Source organism: Mugil cephalus, chromosome 4 (genome assembly GCF_022458985.1).
Source record: "Mugil cephalus isolate CIBA_MC_2020 chromosome 4, CIBA_Mcephalus_1.1, whole genome shotgun sequence".
Taxonomy (NCBI): domain Eukaryota; kingdom Metazoa; phylum Chordata; class Actinopteri; order Mugiliformes; family Mugilidae; genus Mugil; species Mugil cephalus.
In genome coordinates, this window is record NC_061773.1 from 23,185,201 (window position 1) to 23,212,741 (window position 27,541).

Here is a 27,541-nt window from a genome sequence, read left to right on the forward strand (position 1 = left end):
AGAATAATGGCCTTATTAAATATTGACACAGTATCTGTAATTGTAAATGTAGATAGATTTTATACAAAGGCTAGAAAACAAAATAAAAAGTGCACCACACACCAATAGTTTCAAGCGGCCAGAAAGTCTAAAACATAATGCAGAAGGACGTCGCGTTGCACTGCAAAGGTTTAATTGTGAAGACATGAATAAGTGCTGAGTGGTTGATGGGGGGGGGATAAAAAACAGCACGAGAGCTGCCAAGAACCATCTGGTGGTCAGTCTTCAAAAAATAACAAACGGGTTAAGGATAATAAGGGAGGCTTGGCTCTTATCTGCTGCGTTTAAGCCCGGCTGCGTACACCCACGAGGCTGTTGTTTGAGGACTGCAGTTCTTGAAAGGCTGGTTTCTATACCGGCGCGTCGTAGCAGAAAGGAAGAAGGGGAGCGGATCGTCGGGAGCATGTGATGGGGTCAACAGGGCATGACGAATGTCTGCTAAAGATTTTAGAGAAAACAGGTGGCGATTAAGGACAAAGGTTCCATTTAGTACCGACTTGGACGACAAAACATTTATTTTTCCCTCGTGAAGGTGACTGTCAGAAGGGAAGACGTGAACATGTTGTTAAAGGAAGCGAAAAGAGAGGAGAAGAAAATCAGAATTCGAGTCCATCTCTGCATTAAAATTCCCCAGAATGCAGACAGCTGAGAGACAAACAGTGACGGCCGTACCCTCCTCTGGGAGAGACGCGAGAAAATGTCAAAACAAAGTGAGGGAAGGGATAGTGGCAGCGGAGGGAGACAGGAAGGAGGCAGGTTGAGACAAAAAGGGAGTACTCCAGACAGGAAGGTTGAAAAGGAAATTAAATAGTCGATGGAAAAATATAGAAAAATCTCACAGTGGCAGCTGTTTAACTGAGCAGCGCTGTCACCTTCACGCCGACGAGGACGAATGTTCAGTTCGTCTCAGAAACCTGTTCAGCCATTCCTTCGTAAAGTGATCTAATGTCGTCCTTATTTCGTCTTTGCCGCAGCTGCTGCAGTGTCTGAAGCTCGGCGCTCTGTCCCGCACCACGGCCAGCACCCAGATGAACGCCCAAAGCTCCCGCTCCCATGCCATCTTCACCATCCACCTCTGTCAAATGAGAGTCTGTCCACAGCATCAAATGGTGAGTCTGGCTTTGGAGCTGAGAGATGCTGAAAGATAACAGAAAAATCCTTATTGGGTTTTGTTTACATCTTCACCATCATCATCTTGAGTGAAAATCTGTCAGAGATGAGTGGGAGCATATGGAAAACAGTAACAGAGAGCAGGTAAATAAGAAATGTAGTGTATATATATACGTTGCCATAACAGGTGCTTAAATAATGTGAGATGCAAGTTGAACAGAATATCGTGCGCTGTAAATGTCCCGGATTTCCACATTAGCACGCAGTACTAATGTAGGATTATACTACAATATTTACTCACCATCACAGTAAAATAGTCCAGTCAATCTACTGCATTAATGTGATGTGATTATGCATGAAAAAAAAGTGTACCGCACAAAGTACCGTGATGCCGTCAGAAGTTTGAAAAAATACCGTGATATACATTTTCGGTCTGGTCTCTACTACCGCTTGCATTAGCACCGGTGCCATCATTGTACTGGGTATTGGTGCCCATCCATATATATTATAGGCTGCCAATAGAAATAGAATGATATCTACTTCATTTAGTGTTACAGGGAGCAGCATTCAAGGTGATGAGACATTTATTAATTTCAAGTAAGATGCTGTAACCCCGTCAATCGCTTTCCCTCTAAACTGTTTATTGTTCACCCCCGGCAGCAGAACGGAGGAGGAGGGGAGGACGGAGAGCTGAACGGCGTGGACTCCAGCCCCATCGCTCAGCCAGAGTTCGAGACGCTGATGGCCAAGTTTCACTTCGTGGACCTGGCCGGCTCCGAGAGGCTCAAACGCACAGGAGCCACAGGAGAAAGAGCCCGCGAGGGGATTTCTATTAACTGCGGACTGGTGAGCCCCTGAAAACGACTCCGGCGTCTCCAGCGTGTTGCCGGTGTGACAGTAGAGATGTGAACATGTGTCTCTCTCTTTCTCGCGGTAGCTGGCCCTGGGGAATGTGATCAGCGCTTTAGGCGATCAGGCCAAGAAGGGAGGCCACGTCCCGTACAGAGACTCCAAACTCACCCGGCTGCTGCAAGACTCACTGGGAGGCAACAGGTAGACACGCACGTGGACACTCACGCTTTTGTCCTTAACCATCTCAACTAACACATTCTGCACATGTTTGAATTCTGGTTCTCATATTGAGACTATTTGGTTATTAACAGACACCGGTGACAACAGAGCTGCAAAGATTGGTCAATTATTGAACCGGGAAATGATTAAATGTCTAATATTTGGCATATTTGAAGTTAAACCCAAGACTTGCTGTGTGCATAACTGTTGGCCAGATAAAACGGGACATTTAAATGAGCCTTGATGGACTTTGCTCAGTTAAAATGGCAGTTTTACGTCATTTCATAGACAAAGTAACTAGACACAACCTCAACATTGTTCTTATTCCGTGTGACCGGCTGCTTACAACCTTTACCTCTCCTTCCTCTGCAGCCGCACGGTGATGATCGCCTGCGTCAGCCCGTCGGACCGGGACTTCATGGAGACCCTGAACACCCTGAAGTACGCCAACCGCGCCCGAAACATCAAGAACAAGGTGATGGTGAACCAAGACAAGACCAGCCAGCAGATCAGCGCCCTGCGCGCCGAGATCGCCCGGCTCCAGATGGAACTGATGGAGTACAAGGCGGTGAGAGACGGGACGGGGGGAGGAGGGGGGTAAAAGGAGGGTGCGTGGGAGCGGGAAAGAAGCGGGAAGCGTTTGGGTGGAGAGACGAAAAGAACAGGATCGCTACATGTGGCAGGTCGGTGAGGAGCGATGAGAGAGGGGCTAATGGGCTGACGAGATGGACGAGGTATAGAACAGCATTTGAGGAGGAGAAGAAAAACAGACGGCGCTAATGGGGCTAATAGAAGACGGTATTGGAGGGCGAGTAATAAAAGGAGAGGCCATGTCTGCAGCAGCTGACGACTACATCAAATTAAAGATCATTAGTGGAGCACACACACGTCCATTTACGCTGTTTCTATATCATAAAACGGGGAGTGCCTATGATGATGTATAGATGCACGGTCAGGTTGTTACAGTATAATGCAGAGATGCACTGAATGGATTACAGGATATGGAGTGTGTGGACTGTGCTGTGAGAAGCAATGGGGAGAATATTTAAAATCATCATCTTTGACCTCCCATCCTGTGACAAAAAGTCAATTGCTCAGCTGGATTGCCTGCCTATTACGGTATTAAGGAGGTTACTATGGTTACTAGAAGGACTATAAACTCGATGTGGTAATAAGGGATGTGACTGGAGTGTGGACGCGTGGTGTGACGGTATTAAATAGTGTCTCTCCGTCCGGCGCTTAGACAACGAGACGTTTTTCAAGCGTTCGACATTCAACAATAGTCACTTGAGGAGCCGCAGACTGTCTCCCTCATTATAAACAATGGCTAATGTGTTTGGCCGCTTCCGCCGCATCAAGTGCTTGTGCGAACGCGGCTCTAGGAGCTTGTTTGTTTGTCGGCTTCCGGCCGATTTGTTTTCCCCCCTTGTCGTTAACGCCGACCGCTTGCTGCGCTCAGGGGAAGCGCGTGGCGTGCGAGGACGGCTCCGAGGGCTACAGCGACCTGTGCCAGGAGAACGCCATGATGCAGAGGGAGAACGACACGCTGCGCCTCCGGGTGAAGGCCATGCAGGAGACCATCGACCACCTCAACGGCCGCGTCACGCACCTGCTGGCCAACGAGGTCAGCACTCTGCTCGCCAAGTCCAGTAAGTGCCCATTCAAGACTTCGTTTAACGTGTTAAAAGCTACTCATCATCTCTAGTGTTGAATGTCTGTGGCCTGACTGCATGTCGACCTTTGACCTCCAGGTGAGGGCAACGAGGAGATCGGGACTTTAATCCAGAACTATATCCGAGAAGTTGAAGAACTTAGGTAAGACGACATACAATATATACTGCGCTTAAGTATAATTTAGCAGCACTTTTACTTCACTTCAGTTTTCCCATGCAATGATACTACACGTTCTACTACACTCCAGGATTTTATGGAGGCGTATAATGGTACTTTCTCCTCCACTACATTTGTTCTAAAGCTTTAGATTTAGATTATAATTAAAAAAAATCTATACATATTATTCTAAAATATTACTACTGCTAATTAGTAGATAGAATTTGCTCCTTTACATATTATGTATTTTGATGGTAACACTTGTGTATTTAATTACCTGGGCACTGTAATATTCAGCCTTGTGATTGGCTCAGCAGCCACAGGGGCGGGGCCTATTGTGTACAGGAGGCTTAGATTGACAGGTCTCCACTAGTGTGGGGAATGAGTGAAGTGCTGATTGATAGATAATGTCTTCTGCCTCCATTTATCCCTTTACCAAAATATGTTGGATTCATGTTAATGTGTATTTAAAGAAATTTAAATTGTGGGGAAAATTCAAAACTATATATATATATAAAAATGTGTAATCAACCAAAGATTTTGCGTCCTGAGCTTTAATTTCATTGTCATCAATCACTTTGAATCTCAAACTCAAGCACTTTACGTCCCCTCCTGTCCATCTCCTCCTCCTTCAGAACCAAACTCCTTGAGAGCGAGGCCATGAATGAGTCTCTGCGGCGGCAGGCGACCCGGCTCTCCTCCCGCTCGCCGTTCCCCGCCTCCAACCTGAGCCCCGCCCCCGGCCACCCGCCGGGCTCCTCTCCCGCGCCCATGTCCATGGAGGCAGAGATGACGGACGTGCTCCGCCGGGCCAAGCTCGACATCGAGAGGCTGAAGAAGAAAGAGAGGAGGCAGCGGAGGCTGAGGTGAGGACGCAAACTTTTCCTACCCCGGTGCAAAAAATAAAAAAAAAAACTATTTTATTTAAGATACTAACATAAATGAGGACCAGCAGAGTCACTGAGCATGTGAAATCCACAGACGCTGTGCTCAGCCTTATGCAAATATCTCTCCTAATTGCTTCCTTTAAAGCCTCTGTCTATGAATCTGTGCTCGTTTTAAAAGCTGAAGCAGCATGACTTATAGATTCTAGTTCCTGTCCACACGCGGTACTCTCCCCTTCCTCATTACCGCGCTCTTTAAGAGCCACAGTCAATTAGGGCTTCGGGGCAGCTGGCTCCCAAAAAGAACTGGGACGCCGCCAATGTTGAGTAGTAATGCTGGCTTGGACGCAAAAAGGTCTAAGTCAGTCGGCCATTGGGTCATGAGAGAGAGAGGAGTGCGCCGCCTAACAGGCTAATTGAGGTCTAATGGCTCAGAGAGCGATGGAGGGGGGGACGGGAATTTGGAGAATGGGAAGGGAGGCGTGGACTGTGAGAGAAGGAGCAAAGGGGGAAATAAAACCGGTAATAAAACTGAAGAGCTGAAAGGGCAAGATGACTGAAGAACACTAATGACTACTTCAGAGGGCTGATTTTGCCATAAGGACATCACTTGGCATTTGGCGGATTTTTGCTTGTCACTAGCATAAAGTGAGCAGAGATTTGAATTGCGGCATGAATTTCACATATTGGCTATAAATCAGTAAACTTCAAAGTAGAATCTTGCAAGTTAGCAAAGTCATAGTTTGTCATTAAACTGTTAAAGACTGAAAATATGTAATTAGAAAGAGCATACATCTAACTTTTCCACTTGTAGTGTGAATATGGCATAACACCTATACATACTTTACCATTTATTAGAATAGGTTAACTGGTTGATTTTATTAAATTTTTTTAACTTTATTCAAAGTGTCAGCTGGTTCGTGCTTTCTTTTCTCGTCCCTGCAGCCCAGAGCTGGAGAAAGGTCTGAAGAAACGAGTGAAGCTTCACACCCACGAGAACGGGGAGAGCGGCCAAAACGGCCAGAACGGCGAGATCGACTCGGACGACAACTACGCCGAGGTGAGGGGCGCGGGGCGCGCGGGTCGTCGTCAGGCGTTTCAACGGGACGGAGCAAAGCGCGACTCACGTGTTTTTTTTCCCTGTGCGTTTAGGACATCATGTCTCCGCTGCAGGAGGAGAGCGGCTGCGAGGACGACGAGGGGGAGGACGAGGAGGAGGGCAGGGAGGAGGAGGACGAGTTCGACAGCGACGAGAGCCTGGTGGATTCGGACTCGGACTCGGATGAAAAAGGTGCGTGGCTGCTTCCTGACAGCCATAACGCTCCCCTTTTGGTCCACTGTTTTTAGCGTCAGAGGACAGACCATCATCCTGCTTTGACTGTTCCCACATTAACACATGCACATTAATGGGTTTAGAAATAAAGGTGTATGGACATGCGTACTCTTATTTTGTCAATAAAACATAAATCCCACCACTTGCAGCCAATTTCCAAGCCGACCTGGCAGACCTGACCTGCGAGATCGAGATCAAGCAGAAGCTGATAGACGAGCTGGAGAACAGCCAGCGGAGGCTGCTGATGCTGAAGCTGCAGTACGAGGAGAAGCTCATCCTGCTTCAGAACAAGATCAGAGACACACAGCTGGAGAGAGACCGCGTGCTGCAGAACCTCAGTCAGTTCCTTTCACTCGGCTATTAGGCGTCACCTAAGGTGAAGCATCCCGACAACAGCTAATTAACAGCTACGCTCTGTTCGCAGTGTCTATGGAGAACTACACGGAGGAGAAGGCCAACAGGATCAAGCAGGAGTACGAGAAGCGCCTCAAGGAGATGAACCGCGACCTGCTCAAGCTGCAGGCGGCGCAGAAGGAGCACGCGCGCCTCCTCAAGAACCAGGGCAGGTACGAACGGGAGCTGAAGAAACTGCAGGCCGAGGTCAACGACATGAAGAAAGCCAAGGTAAGTGAGGGGGTGGAGGAGAGGAGGGGAGAGGAAGCAAAAGCGAAACAGCAAGCGTACGATCGAGTTGTTTCTCCGCTCTTGTCAGGTGACGCTGATGAAGCAGATGAAGGAGGAGCAGCAGAGGAGGAGGATGGTGGAGGCAAAGAGGAACCGTGAGATCGCTCAGCTCAAGAAGGAGCAGCGACGACAGGAGGTCAGAAAGAATCTGTGAACAAGTGCTGCTAATATACGTGTGTAATGCTAAAAATGGGAGATACGCATGAGCTGCTCTATTCGTGTTAATTATTTTAAGTGCTTACATGTATATAAATGCACACTCAGGCCTGAGACCTCTTAAATCCCGTCTTTTGTATCATGTATCTTAGTTCTTCTGTGGTTTGGGGTTAGTTTCCCCTGGAGGAAACGATTTATTGTTAATCACGAAAACTTTTTCATTCATAATCCTTTTATTTAGGTGTTCAGTCTTAAAAACCCCTTAATGATCAACACTTTTTAATCCTTTGAATGAAAAGTAATTGCATTCACCTCTGGAATCTTTGAAGTGTAATGGTAAAAAGTGTTAAAGTATTGTTGTCCCCCTCCTCCGGCCGTCAGTATCAGATACGAGCGCTGGAGTCTCAGAAGCGGCAGCAGGAGCTGGTGCTGCGCAGGAAGACCCAGGAGGTGACGGCCCTGCGGCGCCTGGCCAAGCCCATGTCCGATCGCGTGGCCGGACGCGTGGCCCGCTGGAACCAGGCCGCCCCCGTCACGGACTCGGGGGCCGAGCTGTCGGCGAGCACCACGGCGAGCAGCTCCGAGCCCGAGACGGCGAGGACCGTCAGCGGGTTGGTGCGGCAGTGGAACAATAAGAACAGCGTGTACGGGTACCTGGGAGAGAGCGAGGGGAGCCTGGACGGCACGCGGGTCATTGGGTGAGTCTTAGATTTAGACTTTGGCTCAGGCTTAGGCTCAGGCTCAGGCTCAGGCTTAGGTTTAGGTTTAGGCTTAGGTTAAGGTTTAGGTTTAGGCTTAGACAGACTTTAATGATCCACGAGGGAAATGACTTTGTCGCAGTAGCTTCATTGCACATAAGAGTAAACACTCATAAAAACCACAAGAAAGATAAAATAAAATGAGATTAAATTAAAAATAACTATTAACTGTGACAAATTTCTGGAGACTAATCTGAAGATTAGTTTCTGACCTTGAATTAAGATGCGCTCGCTCAGACATTCTATATAATGCATTTTATTTGAACTAGATCTATATTCGAGAAAGATAGAATATAGTTGTTTAAGATTGTGTGTGGTGTTTTAATTTTAAAAAGTAATAATAAAAAATTATTTGTATCAGTAATTTTTTTTTAATCAATTGACGCTGCTACGTGCTGCGTTCACTGTTCACTCAGTGAATCAATAAAGCAATTAGCTAGAGTATTTTTTTGCTGATCTCCAACTTAATACATTTGATACGTGTTCCTAAACAAAGAGAACTACGTTGTACAAAATCATTTATGATGTTTAAGGATTTACTAACCGTAAGTGGAAATACTAATTCCAAGTTTTTTTGGCACTAAAACATTTGTTTCTGCTTGGTTTGACTTAAAAAGTGACATTTTTTTTTATATATAACAAGTTTCCCTTCTCATCCTCTCCATTTTCATTGTCTTTACGCAGCGGGAGGAAGAAGTTGCAGCGTAAGCCAGCGGGCCTGGGCAGCGTTGGAGCCGCAGGCCGAGCCAGCAGTTTCTCCAAGTCAGCCCGTCAGAAGTGGCAAACCCTGGAGCGCCGCATCATGGACATCGTCATGCAGAGGATGACCATCTTTAACGTGGAGGCTGACATGAATCGTCTCATCAAGGTGGGAACGGTGACACTGAGCTGTGGGATAAATGCGTAACGCTGTTAACCGAAGCATGCGCACAGCGGTGATTAAAAATTAATTTTGGGAAACCCAGTGACTGTTGTACTTTCTGGAATTACACCAGCAGCTTATTAATTTCACTTCATTTCACATTGAAACCGATGGTTAGGTTCTTCCTTCCTCCTTTGCTCACAGATGTAGGAATATTACCACATGGGAACAAGCGTCGTCAGTTCTGTTTTTTTTTTAAAAAAAGAAGAGAACATTTGCACGCGCAGTCTGAGCATGCACGTCAAAATGTAGCTGTTAAGTTTGCGTGGCGGATAAAAATTGCTAATGAATGAAAATTAAAATGTAATGTGATGCTTTCAAGTCATTATTTTTCGTGAGCGTGTTTCTCTGACGTTCTGTTGTTGTGCGAGTCAGAAGCGAGAGGAGCTGACGGCCCAGCAGGAAGCGCTGTCGCATAAGAGAGAGGTGCTGATGGCGGACGGGGAGGGACCGGAGGCTGAGGACCGCCTCCTTCAGGAAATTAACGAAGACATCGAGGTGCTGAACGCCAATATAGACTACATCAACGACAGCCTGTCTGACTGCCAGGCCACCATCGTGCAGATAGAGGAGACCAAGGTAAGAAGCATAAACGTGCACGCTGCATGGCTTTGTGAAGTATATACAGGACGCTTCCAGTGACCCCTGGTTTTGTCTTTTTCTGCAGGATGAGCTGGACTCGGTGGACACCTCAGTGGTGATCAGTTCCTGCTCCCTGGCTGAAGCGCGCCACCTGCTGGACCACTTCCTGAAGGCTTCCATAGACAAGGTGAGTTCTAAGGCGTGGATGCCAGAGCCGTATATTACAGAGAGTCTGGCCAACTCTGTGCTATGTTATTAAAGTCGTTCAATATGTAAAAGGCCCTAACTTACAGTAAATATTCCAGCGTCTACTTACTTTAAATATCTTAAATGAGCCTGTAAAATGGTTTGTGGCCCAGTCACCTCATCAGTCATGGAGCTGTGTTTATCTTCTCCTCAGTCTCCGTGTTCATCCATCACCGTTAAAAGTTTGAAAATGATAAATACTCAGAAATAGTGAAAATTAAACTAGTCTTACTGTTATTTAGTATTATCATTAAAACATTAGCACGCTAACTATACCAACTTAGTAGTAACTGAGGCAAAGTTATGTCAATTAAATCTATCTACTAAGTCTATCTACATGGACATAAATTACATGCACACATGGGTTTCACAGTATATATGATGGTAGCTGCTATTTTTCTAAGCCTTTAGTCTAGATACTAGATAAGTAGCTAGCATGAGGCTAGCATGAGGCTAACATTTTGTAAGGCGGTGTTGGGCGTTTTAGAAATCAAGGTGCACGTCAATCATTTCCCTTGTAATTTTTCCCTTGTTAGAGTTAAACTGACATCTAGTGGTGTCTCTTCATATTGCAAGATGTTTCCAGGGATGTGTTTCTTTGACGCACAAGATGAATGAGCACACTCCATAAACTGATAAACACTACATTTACAAGGCAGCCTCATTTCCTCTGTGAGTAAATGTTATTATTACTTTACCCTCTTTGTAATCATCTTTCTTTGTGTGTGCAGAATTTACAGGTGGCCCAGAAGGAGGCTCAGATCCGACTGCTCGAGGGCCAGCTGAGGCAGACGGATGTGATCGGCTCGTCCCACAACCACATCATCCTTGACGCCCTGCGAGAAAAGGCCGAGTGCATCCCTGAGCTCCAGGCTCTGATCCACAATGTGCAGCAGGGTGAGGGAGGATCCGTGTGTCTGAGTGAGATGAAGGAAAACAGAAACAAGAACATTCATGCATTCTTCATCTTTTTATTACTCCTACTCCCTGTTCTCTTCCAGTTTTCATGTTACGTGTCTCCTAACATGGTTCGTGCCACGTTATTTTCGTGTATGGGAACATAACAGCCGGGATTGAAGTTGTGTATTTTCTGTGCTTCCAGAAAACGGTTACGCCAGCACAGATGAGGAACCGTCTGAGTTCAGCCAAGCCTCTGACAGCAGGTGAGGCTGCACCCTCAATACACAAAAAAGGCAATAAATAAGAAAACTCTGTGCACGTAGCCACATTCACCCATCTCTCCCTCTCTGCCTTCCTCCAGCGTCTCTCAGATGAAAGAATCCAACAGCCAGGATGATTTCAGAATTAAGGTACGGCTGCTTTCTGTTGTCTTGTGCTGTTTGATCTCAGGACTATGACGCTGCGAGTTCTCATGTCTGTACAGTGACATACAATGCAGTAGTAGTTCAAAGGGGGGTGAGCAGATGAGAAGATAACAGTGCAACTCGCTCACATCAACCAACTACTGAGGCCAAAATGACTTGGTGATTCATCGTCCCTACTACTTTTAGCTATGTTTAAAGTAAAAACTTAAATTTTTCAATTATTTTCTTTATCTGTTAATACACCAGTTGGGTATGTTTATGTTTACGGCAGTTGCACGGCCGCCCTACTGCTGCACATGTTTGAAATAAGGAAATTAATATTTGAACCTGTTTTTTGAACCATTATTTAAATAGCTTAATGATGAATAATGATGAATTGGGGAAAATAGCACCAGGTTGAGTTTAATGTAGGACATATATAGTAGGTAGGGGGTCCCTACTTAATCTCTCCATCAGTTTGGGTCCTTGCCCTGAAAAACGTTGAAGAACGTAACTATTATTCTTATTTGCCACCACAAGGTGGCAGTATGAGCAAACACTTAATCAGTGTCCTTCTTCCCAGGCTCAGTGGTGGATGAACCAAGGATTTAGCTCCACTCCTTGTTATCATTTTTTTAATGCTTGCTATTTTTTAGTTTGAATAATATTATTATTTTTTTCTGTACCCAGCCTTTGTTCAACCCCAGAATGGCTTCCGGCTTGTTTGTTTTACTCCTTTCATATTCTCTTTGCGCGTCTCCCTGCTGAATCATGTTTCCAGGCCCTGTCTTAATTATCTCTTGCGTCTTAATTAAATTCACTGTTTATTTTTCCTCACAGTTTTAGCCTGTCCTACTGCCCTCCTTCTTACTCACATTTCTCTATGATTCACGTTTTTCCGCCCAGACGGAGCCCCGTCTGTCGGCTCAGATGAAGGCGGTGTCGGCCGAGTACCTCGGCCCCCTCCTGGACCCCTCGTCCGGCAGCAAGCCCCAGCACATCACCAAGTCCCTGGCCTCGCTCACGGACATCCAGGAGGACGGCCTGAGCCTCGTTCCAGGGAGCCTGGGGCTCAGCCTGGTCCTGCGAGACCCCTACCACCGAGACCGGGCGTCCCGCACCATCAGCCTGCCCGTCAGAGGACACACCTTGTGAGTCACGGACAAATAGTTGCCACCGAGGTCGGGGAATGATGGATGGGAGGCTCGGCCCGTGTATTTCAGCCCCCCCCCCCCATCAACATCACAACCATTATCTAATTACTTTAAGCTCCATTAGCAAACTTTTAAATAACCGCTCCGTGCGCTTACCCGCTACATTTAGACGGCTAATGGAGCTGTTTCTTCGCCACTTTTCGCTCACTATCATTAGCTGAAGTTGGTATTATTTTCAGCTAAATAGTAACCCATTTTTGCACACTTGAATCACCTCCTGTAGCGCTCCGCTCATTCAATGTATTTTTTTTTTTTAAATGGCATTTTAATGTGCCATTAACCGTCAATATTTTGACACAAATCTTGTAGTTTATTGCCTATAGAGTGTCTATTTTCTGCTGCAACCCACACGCAAGGGTCAATTAAATATGCATCAGTCCTCTCTGGGATGAATGGCTCAGCTCTGTGGGGTTTGATAGAAATGCTTTCTGCTCATTAGTGGCAGTTAACGTAGGCGTCTGTCATCACCTGTGGCCTTTCCTCTGCTTAGTTTGCTTGTGTTTGTTCATGTGTGTGTGTGCGTCAGTCCCAGGCAGTCTAGAGGTTACGACACGTCCCCCATCACACGAAGGAAATCTTACGACCGCGCATACAGGTACATCCTCAAACTCAGTGTATTTTAAAAAAAAAACGGCTCGTTTGAACGTGTTTGATTCCACTCTCGTCCTTCTTCAACCCCGACCTTCACCCTCTTCCTCCTCCTCATCAGGCCGACTGACGGCTACACTCCCCCGTCCTCCCCTCCCCTGAGGACGAGGAACGATCGCAACGTCTTCTCACGGCTCACCAGCAACCAAGCCCAAGGTTCGGCCCTGGACAAGTGAGTGCTTTCCCACAGACACACACACACACACTCACAAACCCACTGCCTGCGTCCTTTTGTCTCCACTTTCTCATCCGATCAATTCAGCCGCACTTTGAACCATTCTCCTCTTTTCTTTTCCTCCTCCTCCATGGTTTACAGTCTCCACTGCTCCTGCAGACACGCTGAAGGTCAGGCCTTTTGAGACAAAAGTGTTTTTTTTGTCCGGTGGTTTAAGAGCCTTTTAAGAGCGTCGTATTCCAGCTGCTTATCCACGGACGCAAAGAATTTTCCTCTGGCGTTAATGTTGATGAGATCCCGCAAGCTGTTCAGACCTGCATTAGTTCGCATTATCACTGCATAAAAACTTCTAGGAAACAAATCATTCTGCTTGAATGGCAGCACCCCTCTGTTGACACGTGTTGCGAGGGCAGGGAAACAACCGTGATGTTGTTTCGGTTTGTTATTCAGTTATTTATAGATGACGCGTTGTGAATGACAATATTATCTAAATTTGGTCAGAAGAACGAGTTATCAGCAGGTACAATCTCCCATAACCTAATATAAATATCCGTGTAATTAATCTTATCTCATGATATTCAGGTTTGCTGACACTTTGTCGGACAGGATTTCATTTAAATGCATGGTAATTTTGGAGCCTGCCGTTTGTTGTGGCGTAAAACCGGGTCTGTTTCTGCTGTTTCTTCATCCTATTTGCATACATAAAGGTATGAGAATGAATCAGCGTGTCATTGTGTAATCTTGCTACATCAGGTTGAGGGATAATGCGGATACGAGGCGCATATTAATGTCGGCGGAAAAAGGAGCCACGTCTGAAAGGAGCGACCGGCCTTTTTTTTTTTCCCTTCCTGCTCGCAATCAATTTCAACTTTCTGCTCTGACAAATGTCAGCAGTTAAGTTCAGTCAGACTGTGAAGTTGTTTGTTTCGTCATCTTTTATGAATCCAGATTTATTTTGCCTAATTGTTGCCGAGGCTGTTGTATAAAATGAGTTAGGGTGCTGTCGCTGTGCGAGCGCGCGGTGTGGGTTTTAATATTTAATGCATGTGTTGTGGGTGTGTGTGTCGGAGCCTGTGGGTCCTCATTATCTGGACCGCGTGGCTGTTGTCATCGGTAGCCGTTTTAATTGAACGCGGTGTGGGAGGATATTTTTTTGTTTAGGGTCCCCGGGAAGAGGATTCCTATAGAGCGTGATGCGGGGCGTGAAACGGTATGGGGTCTTTTCTTCTCATCTGTTGTCGCAGGCTGTGTTTGTGCGCTCCGTCTCGGGAAGCAGTGTGCGGTGTTAATGTTTTGTTTCCGAAGGGATTCATCATTTGCACCATATTTTTCATTTGATTTGATTTAATTATCCTGTCCAAAGTCACGCTGACTTAACCCTGACACTTGATCCATCATCACAACCATACATTCACTGCTAAATGTTGCTAATTTATGAGAAAATAAACACAAACCAAGTATAACATGGGTGCATGATTCCTTGTAACTGGGTTTATCTTTTGAGAATTTCCCTGCTATGCAGTCAGTACAACTTCGTTCACAAACTTATTAAAATGCACAAAGTTGACGCTTTTTTTTTTTTTATTGTGACCCGAGTATATTCCACTTCAGTTGTGTGACTCATTCATGTCTGAGTAGAGCGGTTGAATATGAGACTGGGATCAAGCTTTTTGCCACGGATTTGAAACACAAATGAGGAAGAGGAATTTAAAACAATGTTTTCCTGGACTGAAAAAAAAAAAAAAAAAAGCTTTGAATCCCGCATCCGCTTTTAAAAATTCCCTTTTACATTTGCATCCGCCAAAAAAAATCAATGAATTTTAAAAGGATTTTGTGTTGAGAGTCATTGACAGCGCTATGCTAATGGCTACCATGGCTGGTGGTAAATACCAACAAATGGAAGAGTCGCCATCACCTTTCAACGCTGTTGTTCCCTCCAGACATGTCCGCAGCATTTTATTTCATCCTCTGATTGAAGCGCTGGCCCTTGTGGTGACCATCCCGAGGCTATAAAATATTTACAATATAATACCGGCTTTATTGCACTCTTGCCGGCGTGCAGCATTTCCACTTTGTGCTATGGCGGGGGTATGGATGTGGCTTGGATTCGTTTCCCCGTCTCTTCTCCAGTCAGCTGGATTTTCCCTTCTGTTAACCCTGTTTGCCATCCCTGATGCCTTTTCTGTACTAATTCCTTATGTATAGGAGGGTAGAATATATTCAGGAGGGTGCACTGACATCGTAGCCATACACAGAGGATGGAAGAGTGTACATTCACTTTTGTGACCTTTGTTCATGGCTACTCGGGCCTTAGTGCCTCCTCCTTGAGTACTTGTACTACTTTCTTTCTCAGGGGCTTTCAGTTTCTGCTTTGGTCAAACAGATAGTTTGACATTTGGGGAAATGCATCTCATGACTGCACTATAAATATCAAGCAACAACCAGTAGCTTAAATTAGCATGACATGTCAAAACGCATCAAATCTACCTACCGGCACCTCTAAAGTTTATTAAGGCATATGTTATATTTGATTAGGTTAAAAACTAATTGTATTAAAGATAGAAATACACAGTCCTCTACATTTTTTGTATGGATTAAGAAGACGTTATGTAGAGGTGTAGGTTAGCAGGTTTGTGTTAGCTTCTAATGAGCTTGTTGACTTCCAGATGCAGATAGTTGCATAAATGGGGCTATTGTGAATGTCAACCCTTTTTCACAGGCGTATAAAATTATCAAGAAAACTTTGTTTGACTAAATTATAATTTCAACATCAGTAACACTGGTGAACTCAGAACGCTGTGAGTCTGTCAATACCACTGGAGGGCAGCGTTTATGTAGCGTTAACTTGTGAACTCGCTAGTGAGTCACACTGGTCCCACTGTTTCCAGCTTTTATAAAAAATACTAAGCATCATCAAAAACAATGTCCTAATATGTGGACAATGGGATTATTTAATTAATTATATTATAATAAAGTCACCCAATGCGTGACAAAATATAAAACTGTTTATTTTAATTCCTGAACATGGCTGAGCCAAACCAGAACAATGAAGTCCCAACGTCCGCAAACGAGTACTTGCTAATTAGCGAGGTTGTAGCTCATAAAAGTTGCTAAATTTACGGGTCATATCAAACTAGAAACATTAAAAAGCATAAATCAATAAGTTTTAACTGTAGATTGATGAAGTTTTGTTCCTTGTCCTCTTTTGTCCTGTGATCGTCTGTATATGAAATGCCCGCTATCGTGTTTTTACTGACTAGTGTATTGACTCTTTGCTACCACTAGAGGGCAGACTAAAGTGTCCACTAACGAGGACAACAGGTTTAAATGAAGTAGAAATAAGTTGCAATAAAACCTAAAACTTAATGTCCCCATATGAGGACGTGGGGTCTCCGGAGGTTAAGCTAAGCTAAGCTAATAGCACACTGGTTGTCATTTTATTCTAAACTTAGTCAGGAAAGTCAGTTTCCTCATTTCAAATCTTCCTGAATATAAGTATTTCTCCAAATATTAAGCAATTTGTCTTAATTCTCACTTCTTAATGACAGCCCTGAGATCAATAGAGAAGGTTTACCTGCAATAGAGCATTACATGTCTAAGAATACAGCCTGCACAGTGATTATCTTTTATTAGAAACCGCCTGATAATCATTGAACAGGCTTCATTCTTGACCGAGCTTTCCTGCCAGTTTCGCTTTATGTGTCTAAAACCCCTCCTCCCCCCAGTCACTTTTCCCTTTTTAACCCTTTTTCCAGTAACCCTTCTGTCTTTTCTTAGCGTGGTTAACCCTTTCCTCTTCCCACCCTGCCCCTCCCTCTCCTTGCTCCTCTTCTGCCTCCAGGTCGGATGACAGCGACTCCTCGCTCTCCGAGGTGCTCAGGTAGAGGAACCGTGTCTGTCGCTCTCTGTTCTCCCATTTGCCTGTCAACTCACTTGGTGTCGTCCCGTCTGTCCGCCAGTAATCGGTGCCTCACCTGGCCTCTCCACCTCCTCCTTTTTTTTTTTTATTCCTCCATGGGCGGGGTGGCTGTGGTGCATGTTTTTTTATTTTCATTAACCACAACGAGGCTTCACTAAGTTTCTGTTTCTGTGATGTTGTGTTTCTGTGCGATCACAAAGCAAGACCTGAATGAACCGAACCACTTTTTGTCAGGCTGTGGAAAAACAGGAAAACATGACCGATCGCCAAGTTCACCGGTCAGTCGCTCTATAAAAAGAATTAGATTTAGAGAAATGTGTCCGTACAACAAAATACTTTTCAATAAACCAACAACAAACCACAAAATGAAAAGGCAGTTGAATCCACAGCTCTCACTGTTATTTCAAACTAAGGCTAAACACCATAAACCTTCACCAAGCTAAGACTTAGCAGAGCAGCGCTGTATTAGAATGCATTGGTTTTCACAAGTGTACCTGGCAATGAACTGGCTAATGCGTTAATAATGTGTAAATGGAACTTTCCTTTGTCTCCCGTCTTCATGCAAAGCCAGGCCGAGCACCTGCCATCTGCAGCTTCATGTTGAGTTAAAGCGGAAAAAGCGTATTTCTAAAAAACGCCCAGTTATTTCTTGGTTCGATAGTAATCCACCAAGGTTAATTTCTTCACTCTCTCTCTCTCACAGACACACACACACACAAATAGGAGTCCTCACCAAGGCCCTTCAGTCTGTTTTTCTGTGTGCTGCAGAGAGCACACGCCGACATCCCTCAATGTTTTCATTAGTGATGGTCTCTTAGGCCCTGGCCTCGCAACATCCATTAGCAGCTCTTACATAGTGCATAACACGGCGCACTACGATATCGTCCACAGACGCTGATATGATTGGAACCGTTTCTGCCATTTGGAGCGTTCTTGCAGCGTTAAGCATTAAGCAGCGCTGTATGAATGTATACGTCCCAAAGGAGAAGGACTGAATAGGAAGTATTCCCAACGCAGTGTAGCGGCAGGTAAACATGTTAGCTTGGTTAAGTGGGTTATACGTACAAAGGTTCTCTATTAAATATAAAAGTATAATGTAAATGAATGATTCATTTAGCTTCATTATTTTTAAGTAAGCTTGATTAGTGTTAATAGGGATAAGACAAGATAAATAGATTTTTTTTTCCTTTCCACCACTTGCTACAGGTTTTGCTTTACTTTAAGTGCTGAATAAATTTCCATTTTAATCAAACACAATTGAGGTTGCAGCCTTAAAAGTGATGAGGTTCATTTCAATAAATTCCGCGTCCCCCAAATTCAGTTTTTTCCACATTTTTTTTTTCCCTCATCTCCTTCGATGCTGTGTGCACCTGTCACCACAGTCTGGGTGCAGCCCTGCAAAAAAAAACCTAGCGATCTGACTGTGTTATCAGCTTGTTGCATACCTCCACTTACTTTTCTATGGGAGGCACGGGGCTGCTAAGAGTCCGCTCCTGCATGTGTTCGAGGGCGACATCTCAGGACGCCGGGGGTTTTTACTTTTGAGTTCCAGGGCTGCTGTGGAGTCGGTCTTCCCCCCCGGCTGCGGCTGTTGTCACCACTTGTTTTGAGCTTATTCTGTGTTTGTTTTGTGAAAGCTGGCAAACGTGCATGCGGCATTTTCCACTAGCTGGGGATTTTAGTTGGCCTTTTTTTATGCACTGTGAATAAATTATGCATAGAGAGAGTGTGGTTAAGTGTTTAATTTTTGGTTTGATGTGTGCAGTTTTTTTTTTGTGTGTGTGTGTCTTCACGCTTGCGCATCAGCTTATTTACACGAGGGCACAGAAGAGAAGCATGTTGACATATTTGACAAGTTTCACGCACACCCCTCAGCGTTTTTTGCCCACTCTTTGCAAATACAAATCTTTTGAGTTTTGTGCGCAGTCGTGGTTTTCTTTCCCTTCCTCCCCTCGCATCTTCTGTCTCTCACACTCTCTGAAGCGCATGTACTCTCACGTACACAGTAACCACCACTCGTGAAGCCCGCTAGGGACCAATTTTCCCACCCTCGCCCCACTCCCCTCTCCCCTCTCCCCTCTCCGCTCTCCGCGCTCGGCCTCACTCTGCTGACTGCTCTCGAGGCAACCCGGCCTGGCAGTGGGGCCGTAGATTGGGGAGGATGGAGTGGGGGGAGGGGGGAGGAGGAGGGAGGAGGGAGGAGGGAGGGTAGAGGTCCAACCAGAGAGATTGAGTGCAAATACAATAGAAGAAGCTGTGTGTGTGATGTGTGTGTGTGTGGAAAGAGAAATCATGTGGAAGAGAAAATCAGCTCTGACCTTTGTAGTGTCCTAATTGGGCTACTCCACAATACAAAAGGAGGTCCGAACCAACGGGAAAGTGGGATGATGATTGTATTACTGATATTGTGGAGGACACAAATGTGTTAATGTTCATATTTTGGGCAACACACCTCCCAAATTGAAAAAGACACGAGATTAGGAAATGGCAGTTGCGCTCATGGTCACAGTAAGCATCCAGATAATGAATGTAAATCAGCATTGGTCTGGATTGCTGTGTGTGTGTGTGTGTGTGCATAGTTTTATCTGAATTAAACACTTGAATGACTTTGTGTTGTTTTTGCGTAATGAAAAGAAAAACGATCAGTGTGTCCGTGTGCATGCTTGTGATCAGTCGGTGCCTTTTAGCGCGCACACACACACACTGTAGATATGTGGAGAGAAATCATCCTCAGGGATTCACGCCAAAGACGCCGAGACACTGACTGCGTATCTGTGAACTATAGGGGTGTGATCAATCCCATCGGGGGTGTGAAAGGGGGTCGGACGGCGCCCCTGCAGTGTGTGTCCGTGGCCGAGGGCCACTCCAAGCCGGTCCTGTGCGTGGACGCCACGGACGAGCTGCTCTTCACTGGATCTAAAGGTACACACACATCGCATCGAGTGTAAGGTCACCTCTGCTTTTGACACATTTATTACTGACAGACAAACTGTCTAAACACTAAAAAAGACAGGGGCGAAGCAGCCGGTACGGAGCGCTGAGCAACACAGAAGGTTATGTGCTGTGTTGTGTGGGTGAATATTAATACCGGAAGGGAGCATGTAAAGCTGAGATACAAAGAGAAAATAAATAAATTAAAATAAAAGTCAGCCAAAGAACGTCTGTGGCATATACAATTCAGCAATCTGTCCTGAAGGCGGCAACTACAGTGAGAATAATGTATGCAGCTGCAGCCTTGAGTAGTCTCCGCTGGATTGCCTCCTGCTCTCTGTTCAAGAGACACACCTTGAGTCTGGAGTTAATGTGTCTTCTCAAAGTAGAATAAAATAAAACATAGGAAGGAGAGAAAGCCGGTACAGTAAACATTGCAATAAAACAATGCTAATTTGGCATTTTTTAACGAAATGGGGATAATAGTATAGTGATAGAGGGTATGCATTGACGTGAGTGGCAAAAACATGGTGAAATGTATCAGTAAATACAGAGAGACCCGGGAAAAATGTTGATTATCAGATCAAATTAAGGACTCGACAATGATCCATACAAACTAGTTTGGATTAGCCTCAGTTTCAGTTAGCTTTAGCTCATTTTATGTATGATAAATGTAGCTAAATATCTATTTTAAATCTATTTTACAACTTAGACGCTATTAAAGCCTGTGATTCAAACCAATGCTGCTAATCTCCATGTTCTTCTGTCACTTTTTGCCACTCAGCGGTCGTTACCATGGAGACTTCGCTTCGAGTGATGTCACCCTCTATATACTAATATAACATTATCTATGGCATGATACGAAAACATCCAACATTCATCAGGGAAGGTGGTTAATACAGTACTAGTGTAAACATAATGGTAGGGATAGATAATTTATATGGTGCGCACCCATCACCAACAGATCCCCTGCAAAATCACCCCTGAACATTTTTTTTATTAGGAAGCAGCCTGTCAATATGTGCTTTGGTCCCATCCCTCCCCCACAATGCTTTCTAGTCTTACAAGAGTCCCCAAGGTGACCCGGATCTAGGAGCACTGTTATTCTAATGCTTGGAATAATTATTGTTGTTTATTTGATTGCCTCCATCTGCGTCTGCCGTGCGCACATCTCAGCTGTGTGATCGTTTAAACAGACCTCGTTTACTTTGAGGTTAAAAAAAAAAAAAGCTGAAACCTTAAAATAACTACGGCGAAATATTGTGTAAATGTATTTTCTTTCAAAGAGTGAGATGGGTCGGCTGATGCTACTGTGTTCGTTAAATAAACAGCGGGAGACTTTGGCCTTCCTTAGAACAGAGAAACCCAATGTTTCCAATTTTAGTTTAACGTGAATGCAAACAAAAAATGTAAAAGCAATGAATAAATATTGTTGTTTTACTTTTCAAATGACAGTGACCAGTGAGCGTAAGTGTATTTTGGAACAAAGTGTGCATTTCCCAGTCTTTATGCTATGCTAAGCTAAGCTAAACTAGCATTAGCTCCGTACTTCCTCCACTTCCCTTGGTCAGAAAGTGAAAAATGTAACTATATTTTATTATAAATTGAGTTCTGTCTACTTTAAAGGTATTTGAAATGTGTACTGCAGCAACAATCAGCTACTGTTTACGGTCATAAAGTTATTAAATCTTCAGTCCGTTCAACAGCTGTGGAGACGATTTCCACTCAAAACCAAAAAAACAGAAGGGTTGTGTAAGAGATGTAAGAGAAACAAGTCAGTGCGGTTCATCCTCAGGCAACCATGAATGTAAACATTTAACTTCATACATCCACCAGCTGATAATATATTTCTTCCTGGTCTGAAATGGTGGAGTGACCGAGCTACGGCGCCGCATTTGAACTTTGTCCTCCTTCCTCCTCCAGATCGGACCTGTAAGATGTGGAACCTGGTAACGGGTCAGGAGATCGCCACCCTCAAAGGGCACCCGAACAACGTGGTGTCGGTCAAATACTGCGCGTCCTCCAGTCTGCTCTTCTCCGTCTCCACGTCCTACATCAAGGTGTGGGACATCCGCGACTCTGCCAAGTGCGTCCGCACGCTCACGTAAGTTTCCTCCGCCCGACCGCCAACAATAAATAAACACGTTAATAAAAGTGCAGCTGAGGGGACACTTGACAGAAATTGATTTCGAGATTTACATTTTCTGTTCAGCGACTTCAAGTCGACAAATTAATAAAACATCAACAACAGCTGCAAGATGCTGCTCACTGCGCCCGCTTCCCTGATTTCATTCTCCCTTGTCCTGACTCGCCCCCTCTCTGGCTCTTCCTTGCTCCCACAGTTCATCAGGGCAGGTGGTTTCGGGTGATGCATGTGCCGGCACCACCACCCGCACGATAACCTTTGCTCAGGGCGAGTGTCAGATCAACCAGATCGCCCTCAACCCGTCAGGATCGGTGCTCTACGCCGCGGCTGGAAACATTGTGCGCATGTGGGATCTCAACAGGTACTTTTTTCTTTATTATTCGATTTATTTATTTATTTATTTATTTTTCATCCCTGCTGGCTAATGTCCTCAGTCACTTATTATTTCTGTCTAAATGTCCTGATTTATTAGTTTAGTCTTCCTCTCATACACTCTTGGTTAATTTATACCAATATTTTTCTTGGGGCACCTTTAAATTCATTTAGACATGCACACGGATTCACTTATAAGAAGTTAATAAACCAGAGAGTGGATTATGGTCTGACAGAGCAGAGACCCGGTACTGGTGGTGCGAAGCGTAGCAGCTTTCCCGCAAAGAACCCATTTCTGGCATCTCCTCCTCGGTTTTTATGCTTCTAGAGGGAAGGTATTAAGAGATTGGACTAGACAGTTACGCTGAGGGGCTCAGAACCATTTAATGATGCATAAGAACCCCCCAGAAATAAAAAAATGAATGCATTAAAGATTTCTTCAGTATCGTCTCCGCCTGTGGCGTCGCCGGGCTCTCGGCAGCTTCGCTCCGCTCGTGAGACGGAAAGCGACTTCATTCATTCGACGCAGGCGCCTCGTAAATCAGTAATGAATTTCGCATACCTTCGCTTCACCTTTTGTGATGCCTCTTGTGTCTCTGCGTGTGATGTGTGTGTGTGTGTAGGATGCAAGCGATGGGGAAGCTGACAGGTCACATCGGCTCAGTCATGTGTCTGACAGTGGGACAGTCTCTGCTGGGAAAAGACCAAGTAATCACTGGCTCCAAAGACCATTACGTCAAGGTATGAAATGCACACACACACATATATAATATATATATAGACCTTATCAGAGTGTCAGATGCAAGATATCACCTGCTTCCTGTGTGTCCCTCAGGTGTTTGACGTGGCCGAGGGAACTCTAGGCAACATAGGTCCGGCTCATAACTTCGAGCCTCCGCACTACGACGGCATCGAGTGTCTGGCCGTGCAGGGAGACGTGCTGTTCAGCGGCTCGAGAGACAACGGCATCAAGAAGTGGGAGCTGGAGCAGCAGGAGCTCACCCAGGTTCGTGTTGCGCTTTCATGTGCGTTTCTGTGAGGATCCGCCTTTCACCGTGCCGAAAAACGTATGGTTTGCTTCCTATGCATAATATATGAGCTCAGCAGGAATGAGTGAACAGGAAGTGGAATGATTCCGTATTCATGCGAGTGTAGAGTTTGTGCATTAAAGTTTAAAACGTGCCTCCCCCGACCGTGCATCAGTGCCGCGGACGATATTACGCGGGATGAGCCTGCAGATGGAAACGTGCGTACGTCTTAGAGGTTATTAATTTATGATCTCTGGACCTTGAACGCCAGGAGGCTGCTCTCTGTATGATGTATGCAGTGCTCATAGATTGCTAAGGTGGGACTTGGGTGGATAACTGCAGCAAAGTCATTCTAATATCAAATGTAACGATCTGATTAATTGCTTCTGTGTGGCTAAATGTTGAGGAATACTGTTTAACGGGAAATGAATCAAGGAGCAATTTGTCAAATGTTTTGCAAAAAAGAAAAGACGTAGCACTTCACTTTACTTCACTTGGGGTCACTGTTGTTTCTGTTAAACAGCTTTGAGATATTGAAGCCATATTTAACACATATTTATATTAAAATCTACAGACAACAAGCCGCAATTAGCAATTTTTAGGTGGAAGGATTTATTGTTCCTACTGCGCAACCTTTTTTTCTTTTTCTTTTTCTTTTTTAGTGCTACCACAGCTTATTTTACACATCTGTCTCTTCTGACGCTTCATCAAATCACAGTTAACAATTAAAAAAACTGATGAGTAATGAAGTCAGTCACCGTTCGCCCGCCTGGATCCAGAGCCCTGCTGCACTTCCGCTCACATCTCGCGTTCGTCTGGCAGCTCGTATGCAGCATTGTCTGTGCGCCGTGACAGATGCAGAACCAGACAGCCTGCGATATCTTGCCGCATATTTTGCTAAGTGCCTGAATAAATCTGTGAAAAGCGGCTGCAGAGAGATTGCCTCAGAAACGATGACGAGCGTGAATTGGACTGAATGAGCGCAGAAAAAAAAAACGTTCTCAAACTTTCTTGGGTTGTTCTGACCGATATTAAGTTGATTGTGTCAAATATACAGACACAGGCTGAGTGAAAACAGTGCAGCCTTTTTATTTGAAGGTTACTTCTAGACATGAAGGCTGACATTAAGGCTGCTGCCGGCGGTCGAGGGTTCAGGCGGCGGGCGGCGCTCCCTTCGTGTCTTCCCTTGCGCCGAGCGCTCGCTCTGTGGAGAGAGTCAACAGTGTCTTCGTGTGTAATGTGGCAGGAAAGCGCTGTGTCAACATCGGGGTGTTAGAGCCCACATGCATCACAGGTACCAGAGGGGAAAGAGAGTGTGTGTGTTCTTGTAGCGCCATCCTTCTGAGGACCACTTCTGTTGAGGAGTTTTACACGGTTTGTCCAAAGTCCTCACTTCTTTATAAAGCTGGTTGAAGGTTAAGACTTGGTTTTCGGGTCTAATTAGGTTACGATTACGATTGAGGTAGTGGTTACCCACTGTTTAGGCTTCTGTGTTAAGTTGACACCTTCTCCAAGCCTAAAGCGTCGTAGCTGACGTCCATCTCCCCAGAAATGTAACTACACACCGCGGCGACACGAGCACAAGAGCTGTGATCGGTCCACTTGGTAGTTGCATGTTTCCACAAGAAGCAGGAAATTTGTTAGTTTTGGTCATTTATACTTCACGAGAAACTCGAGCGCTGAACTCCGGGGAGGGGAATTCCTCATAGGGCGCTCCCACTGCACCAAACGACACCGGACGCGGTAAACGTCATGGGAAATGTGGGACTTTTTGACAACGTTGTCTGTCGGATCACCCCGTTCATTCGGCATGCACCCACTCGCAGCGGCTTTTCCGCACTAACCGCCCAAACTCCCAGTTTCTGACCAATCACAGAACAGTTGTCGGATGTTGACGTGTCGAATCAGCCGGTGTCACTGAATGTCCTCACAAAGACGTAGCCATGCAAACTCGTGTGTACTCTACGTCTTCTTTCTCTCTCCAGTGTATCCTCTGTTGCCTGCATATGCTCATAATGCATAATAATAACAGATCTCGTGGGTGGATGGGGCTTTGCATGCGCAGTATTATGCATATCAAGCAGCGCTCTCTCTCAAGTTGTTTTACAATAACTTCTGTTTGGCCTTTGTTTACTTGAACAGACGCAACACGAACGCACCAAGACATTAGCATTTGCTTTCCAAGGCTGAATTGAATCAGCTCAGTCACTGCTGCGGTCTGTGGCATATGACCTTAACCTCATTTATGAAGCAGCCAACACATTTTTATTTTTTATTTTACAGCCTCTCTAACTCAGTAGTCTGTCTAATTATGTAACGGGATCAAATTGTGGCTTGGGGTATCGTAGAATATATTACAGTATACTCTGCTCTGACCTATCCGCTAAACTGCATACACCACCACGGTTTTCCTTTAGGGATACGCGAAGCAATTTGTTTATAATTACTGTAGACGTAGACGTTCCCTCTTGCTTGATGAATATCACAATATACCTTCCCAAATTATTTCAGATGTGTGGGTCTGTCGGTGCGTTGCGTGTTGCTGCTCTCTGCGAGGTGTTTGGAATTAACACATTTTCACCCACACGCATAAAGTTTTTACAGTGTGGTAAAAGCGCAAGTGAGAACTTTCTGATTATTTCTGTTTTCCCGTGTGCACCTCTTGCCGCACGCTCTTTTCTCAACCTCTTCTGGCTTACACAATCCATCTGCAAGTAACAAAATCCGCTGACCTCGGCACCTACAGCACACGCCTCTCGCCAAGGTGGCGTTAGCTCAAGGCTAAGGAACTTAACAATAAAAAGAAGAGGAATTGATTTTTTTTTTCAGCTCTGTAAATTGACAGTGCAGTTACACAGCCTATAGCCACATATATTTTATAAATATTCTAGTAGAAAGTCCATCTAATACTGAAATTTCTAGGCCAATATTCATCATTTCCAGTAAAATAATAGGGTTATAATATATTGGCTCTTATTTTTTATTTTTTAATGTCTAATATGTTGATGTGCCAAATTACTTGTCTAGCTCAAATGGATAAAATTGACAAAATACACTGTGTAGTGAGTGGATGTTTATGGCAAAAAAACAGGTTTTCTGCTGATGTACATATCCAGTTCTGACGTTGCAGCACCAACAGGTTCGCTAACAGTCGGCTAATATATTGTAGCGTCTCACACAGAAGAGGCTACGGAGGCTTTTCTGCTGCTCATCGACGCTTGAACACATGGTCACGACACGTCTAATGTGCGGCTCTCGCTCGTCAACGAAGAAAAAAGAAAGACGCTTTAGAACCACAGCAACAATGTCGACAAATACAATACAACATGAGCTTATCAACACTGTGAGCTGTACATGCAGATATGTGTTCTCTGTGAAAATCGTCACCATCAATAGTATCGAACACTTCACAGTGTGTTGGAAGATAAGACAGTGTAGCAGGGATAAAAAAAGAAAAAAAGTCACTAAAGGTCTAATAACTTTCGCAAAATCTTTGGTTGATTAGACATTTTTTATATATTTTTAATTTCCCCCACAAATGTATGTTTCCTTAAATACACGTTATGAATCCAAACGTATATTAATAAAGGAATAAGGAATAGGTTAATATTGAATGCAAAATTATAATAATAATAATCTATATATATAAATAGCACTAGGCCGAATCTCTCCATCAGTTTTGGATCCTTGGTCCAGTTGAAGACTCCTGCTTTAGACAATGAAATTCACCATCAAATTGTTGATGTGCAGCCGGGGCATCACTAGGTTTTAAGGACAGGGGAGGCTTAGCCCCCGAGGCCATGCACGCAGGATGTGAGCGCGAACGTAGCAGGTTTAGCACAAAATTTCGCAAACTTCTCATTTTTTCATATTATTTCAGTGTATTTTTAAAAACACTACAAGAACAAACACAGGTTCTAACAGTTACTGTTAAAAAACTGATCAACATAGAAGCTAACGACGTGACTTTTTTTCACACAACACAAAAATTGTTTGCGCCCAAATATTTTGCGCACAAATTTACATATTTGACCTGAATAATATCATTTAATTGGGCTTCATCTTCAGTCAAGTATTTCCACACACACTTGATGGACTAGTCGACCTCCTGCTTAAAATGTCTCAGCACAGGAGTGAAGTCAACTGGTCATAGCTGGTACAACCCTTAATAGAGAGCGCTCCCTTGTTT

At 44.7% G+C, this 27,541-nt stretch overlaps 1 protein-coding gene across 6 annotated transcripts in view; it reads left to right on the plus strand.

Annotated features, from left to right (window-relative positions):
- The window catches only part of kif21b (kinesin family member 21B), a 64,754-nt gene that overhangs the window by 28,711 nt on the left and 8,502 nt on the right, over positions 1–27,541 (plus strand). For 2 of the 6 annotated variants that reach the window (XM_047583338.1, XM_047583341.1), the window contains exons 5-32: positions 1,014–1,148; positions 1,810–1,995; positions 2,087–2,202; positions 2,593–2,788; positions 3,680–3,869; positions 3,972–4,035; positions 4,686–4,916; positions 5,880–5,994; positions 6,087–6,225; positions 6,417–6,605; positions 6,692–6,891; positions 6,980–7,087; positions 7,489–7,805; positions 8,550–8,733; positions 9,163–9,366; positions 9,455–9,556; positions 10,347–10,512; positions 10,718–10,778; positions 10,877–10,925; positions 11,826–12,070; positions 12,660–12,728; positions 12,843–12,953; positions 16,798–16,836; positions 19,661–19,797; positions 21,730–21,910; positions 22,149–22,313; positions 22,948–23,065; positions 23,160–23,330. In XM_047583338.1, coding sequence (XP_047439294.1) covers positions 1,014–1,148; positions 1,810–1,995; positions 2,087–2,202; positions 2,593–2,788; positions 3,680–3,869; positions 3,972–4,035; positions 4,686–4,916; positions 5,880–5,994; positions 6,087–6,225; positions 6,417–6,605; positions 6,692–6,891; positions 6,980–7,087; positions 7,489–7,805; positions 8,550–8,733; positions 9,163–9,366; positions 9,455–9,556; positions 10,347–10,512; positions 10,718–10,778; positions 10,877–10,925; positions 11,826–12,070; positions 12,660–12,728; positions 12,843–12,953; positions 16,798–16,836; positions 19,661–19,797; positions 21,730–21,910; positions 22,149–22,313; positions 22,948–23,065; positions 23,160–23,330 — 4,188 coding nt within the window. The remainder of the gene's footprint in view (positions 1–1,013; positions 1,149–1,809; positions 1,996–2,086; positions 2,203–2,592; positions 2,789–3,679; positions 3,870–3,971; positions 4,036–4,685; positions 4,917–5,879; positions 5,995–6,086; positions 6,226–6,416; positions 6,606–6,691; positions 6,892–6,979; positions 7,088–7,488; positions 7,806–8,549; positions 8,734–9,162; positions 9,367–9,454; positions 9,557–10,346; positions 10,513–10,717; positions 10,779–10,876; positions 10,926–11,825; positions 12,071–12,659; positions 12,729–12,842; positions 12,954–16,797; positions 16,837–19,660; positions 19,798–21,729; positions 21,911–22,148; positions 22,314–22,947; positions 23,066–23,159; positions 23,331–27,541) is intronic. The other 4 variants (XM_047583340.1, XM_047583342.1, XM_047583339.1 and 1 more) reach the window with 3 other exon arrangements.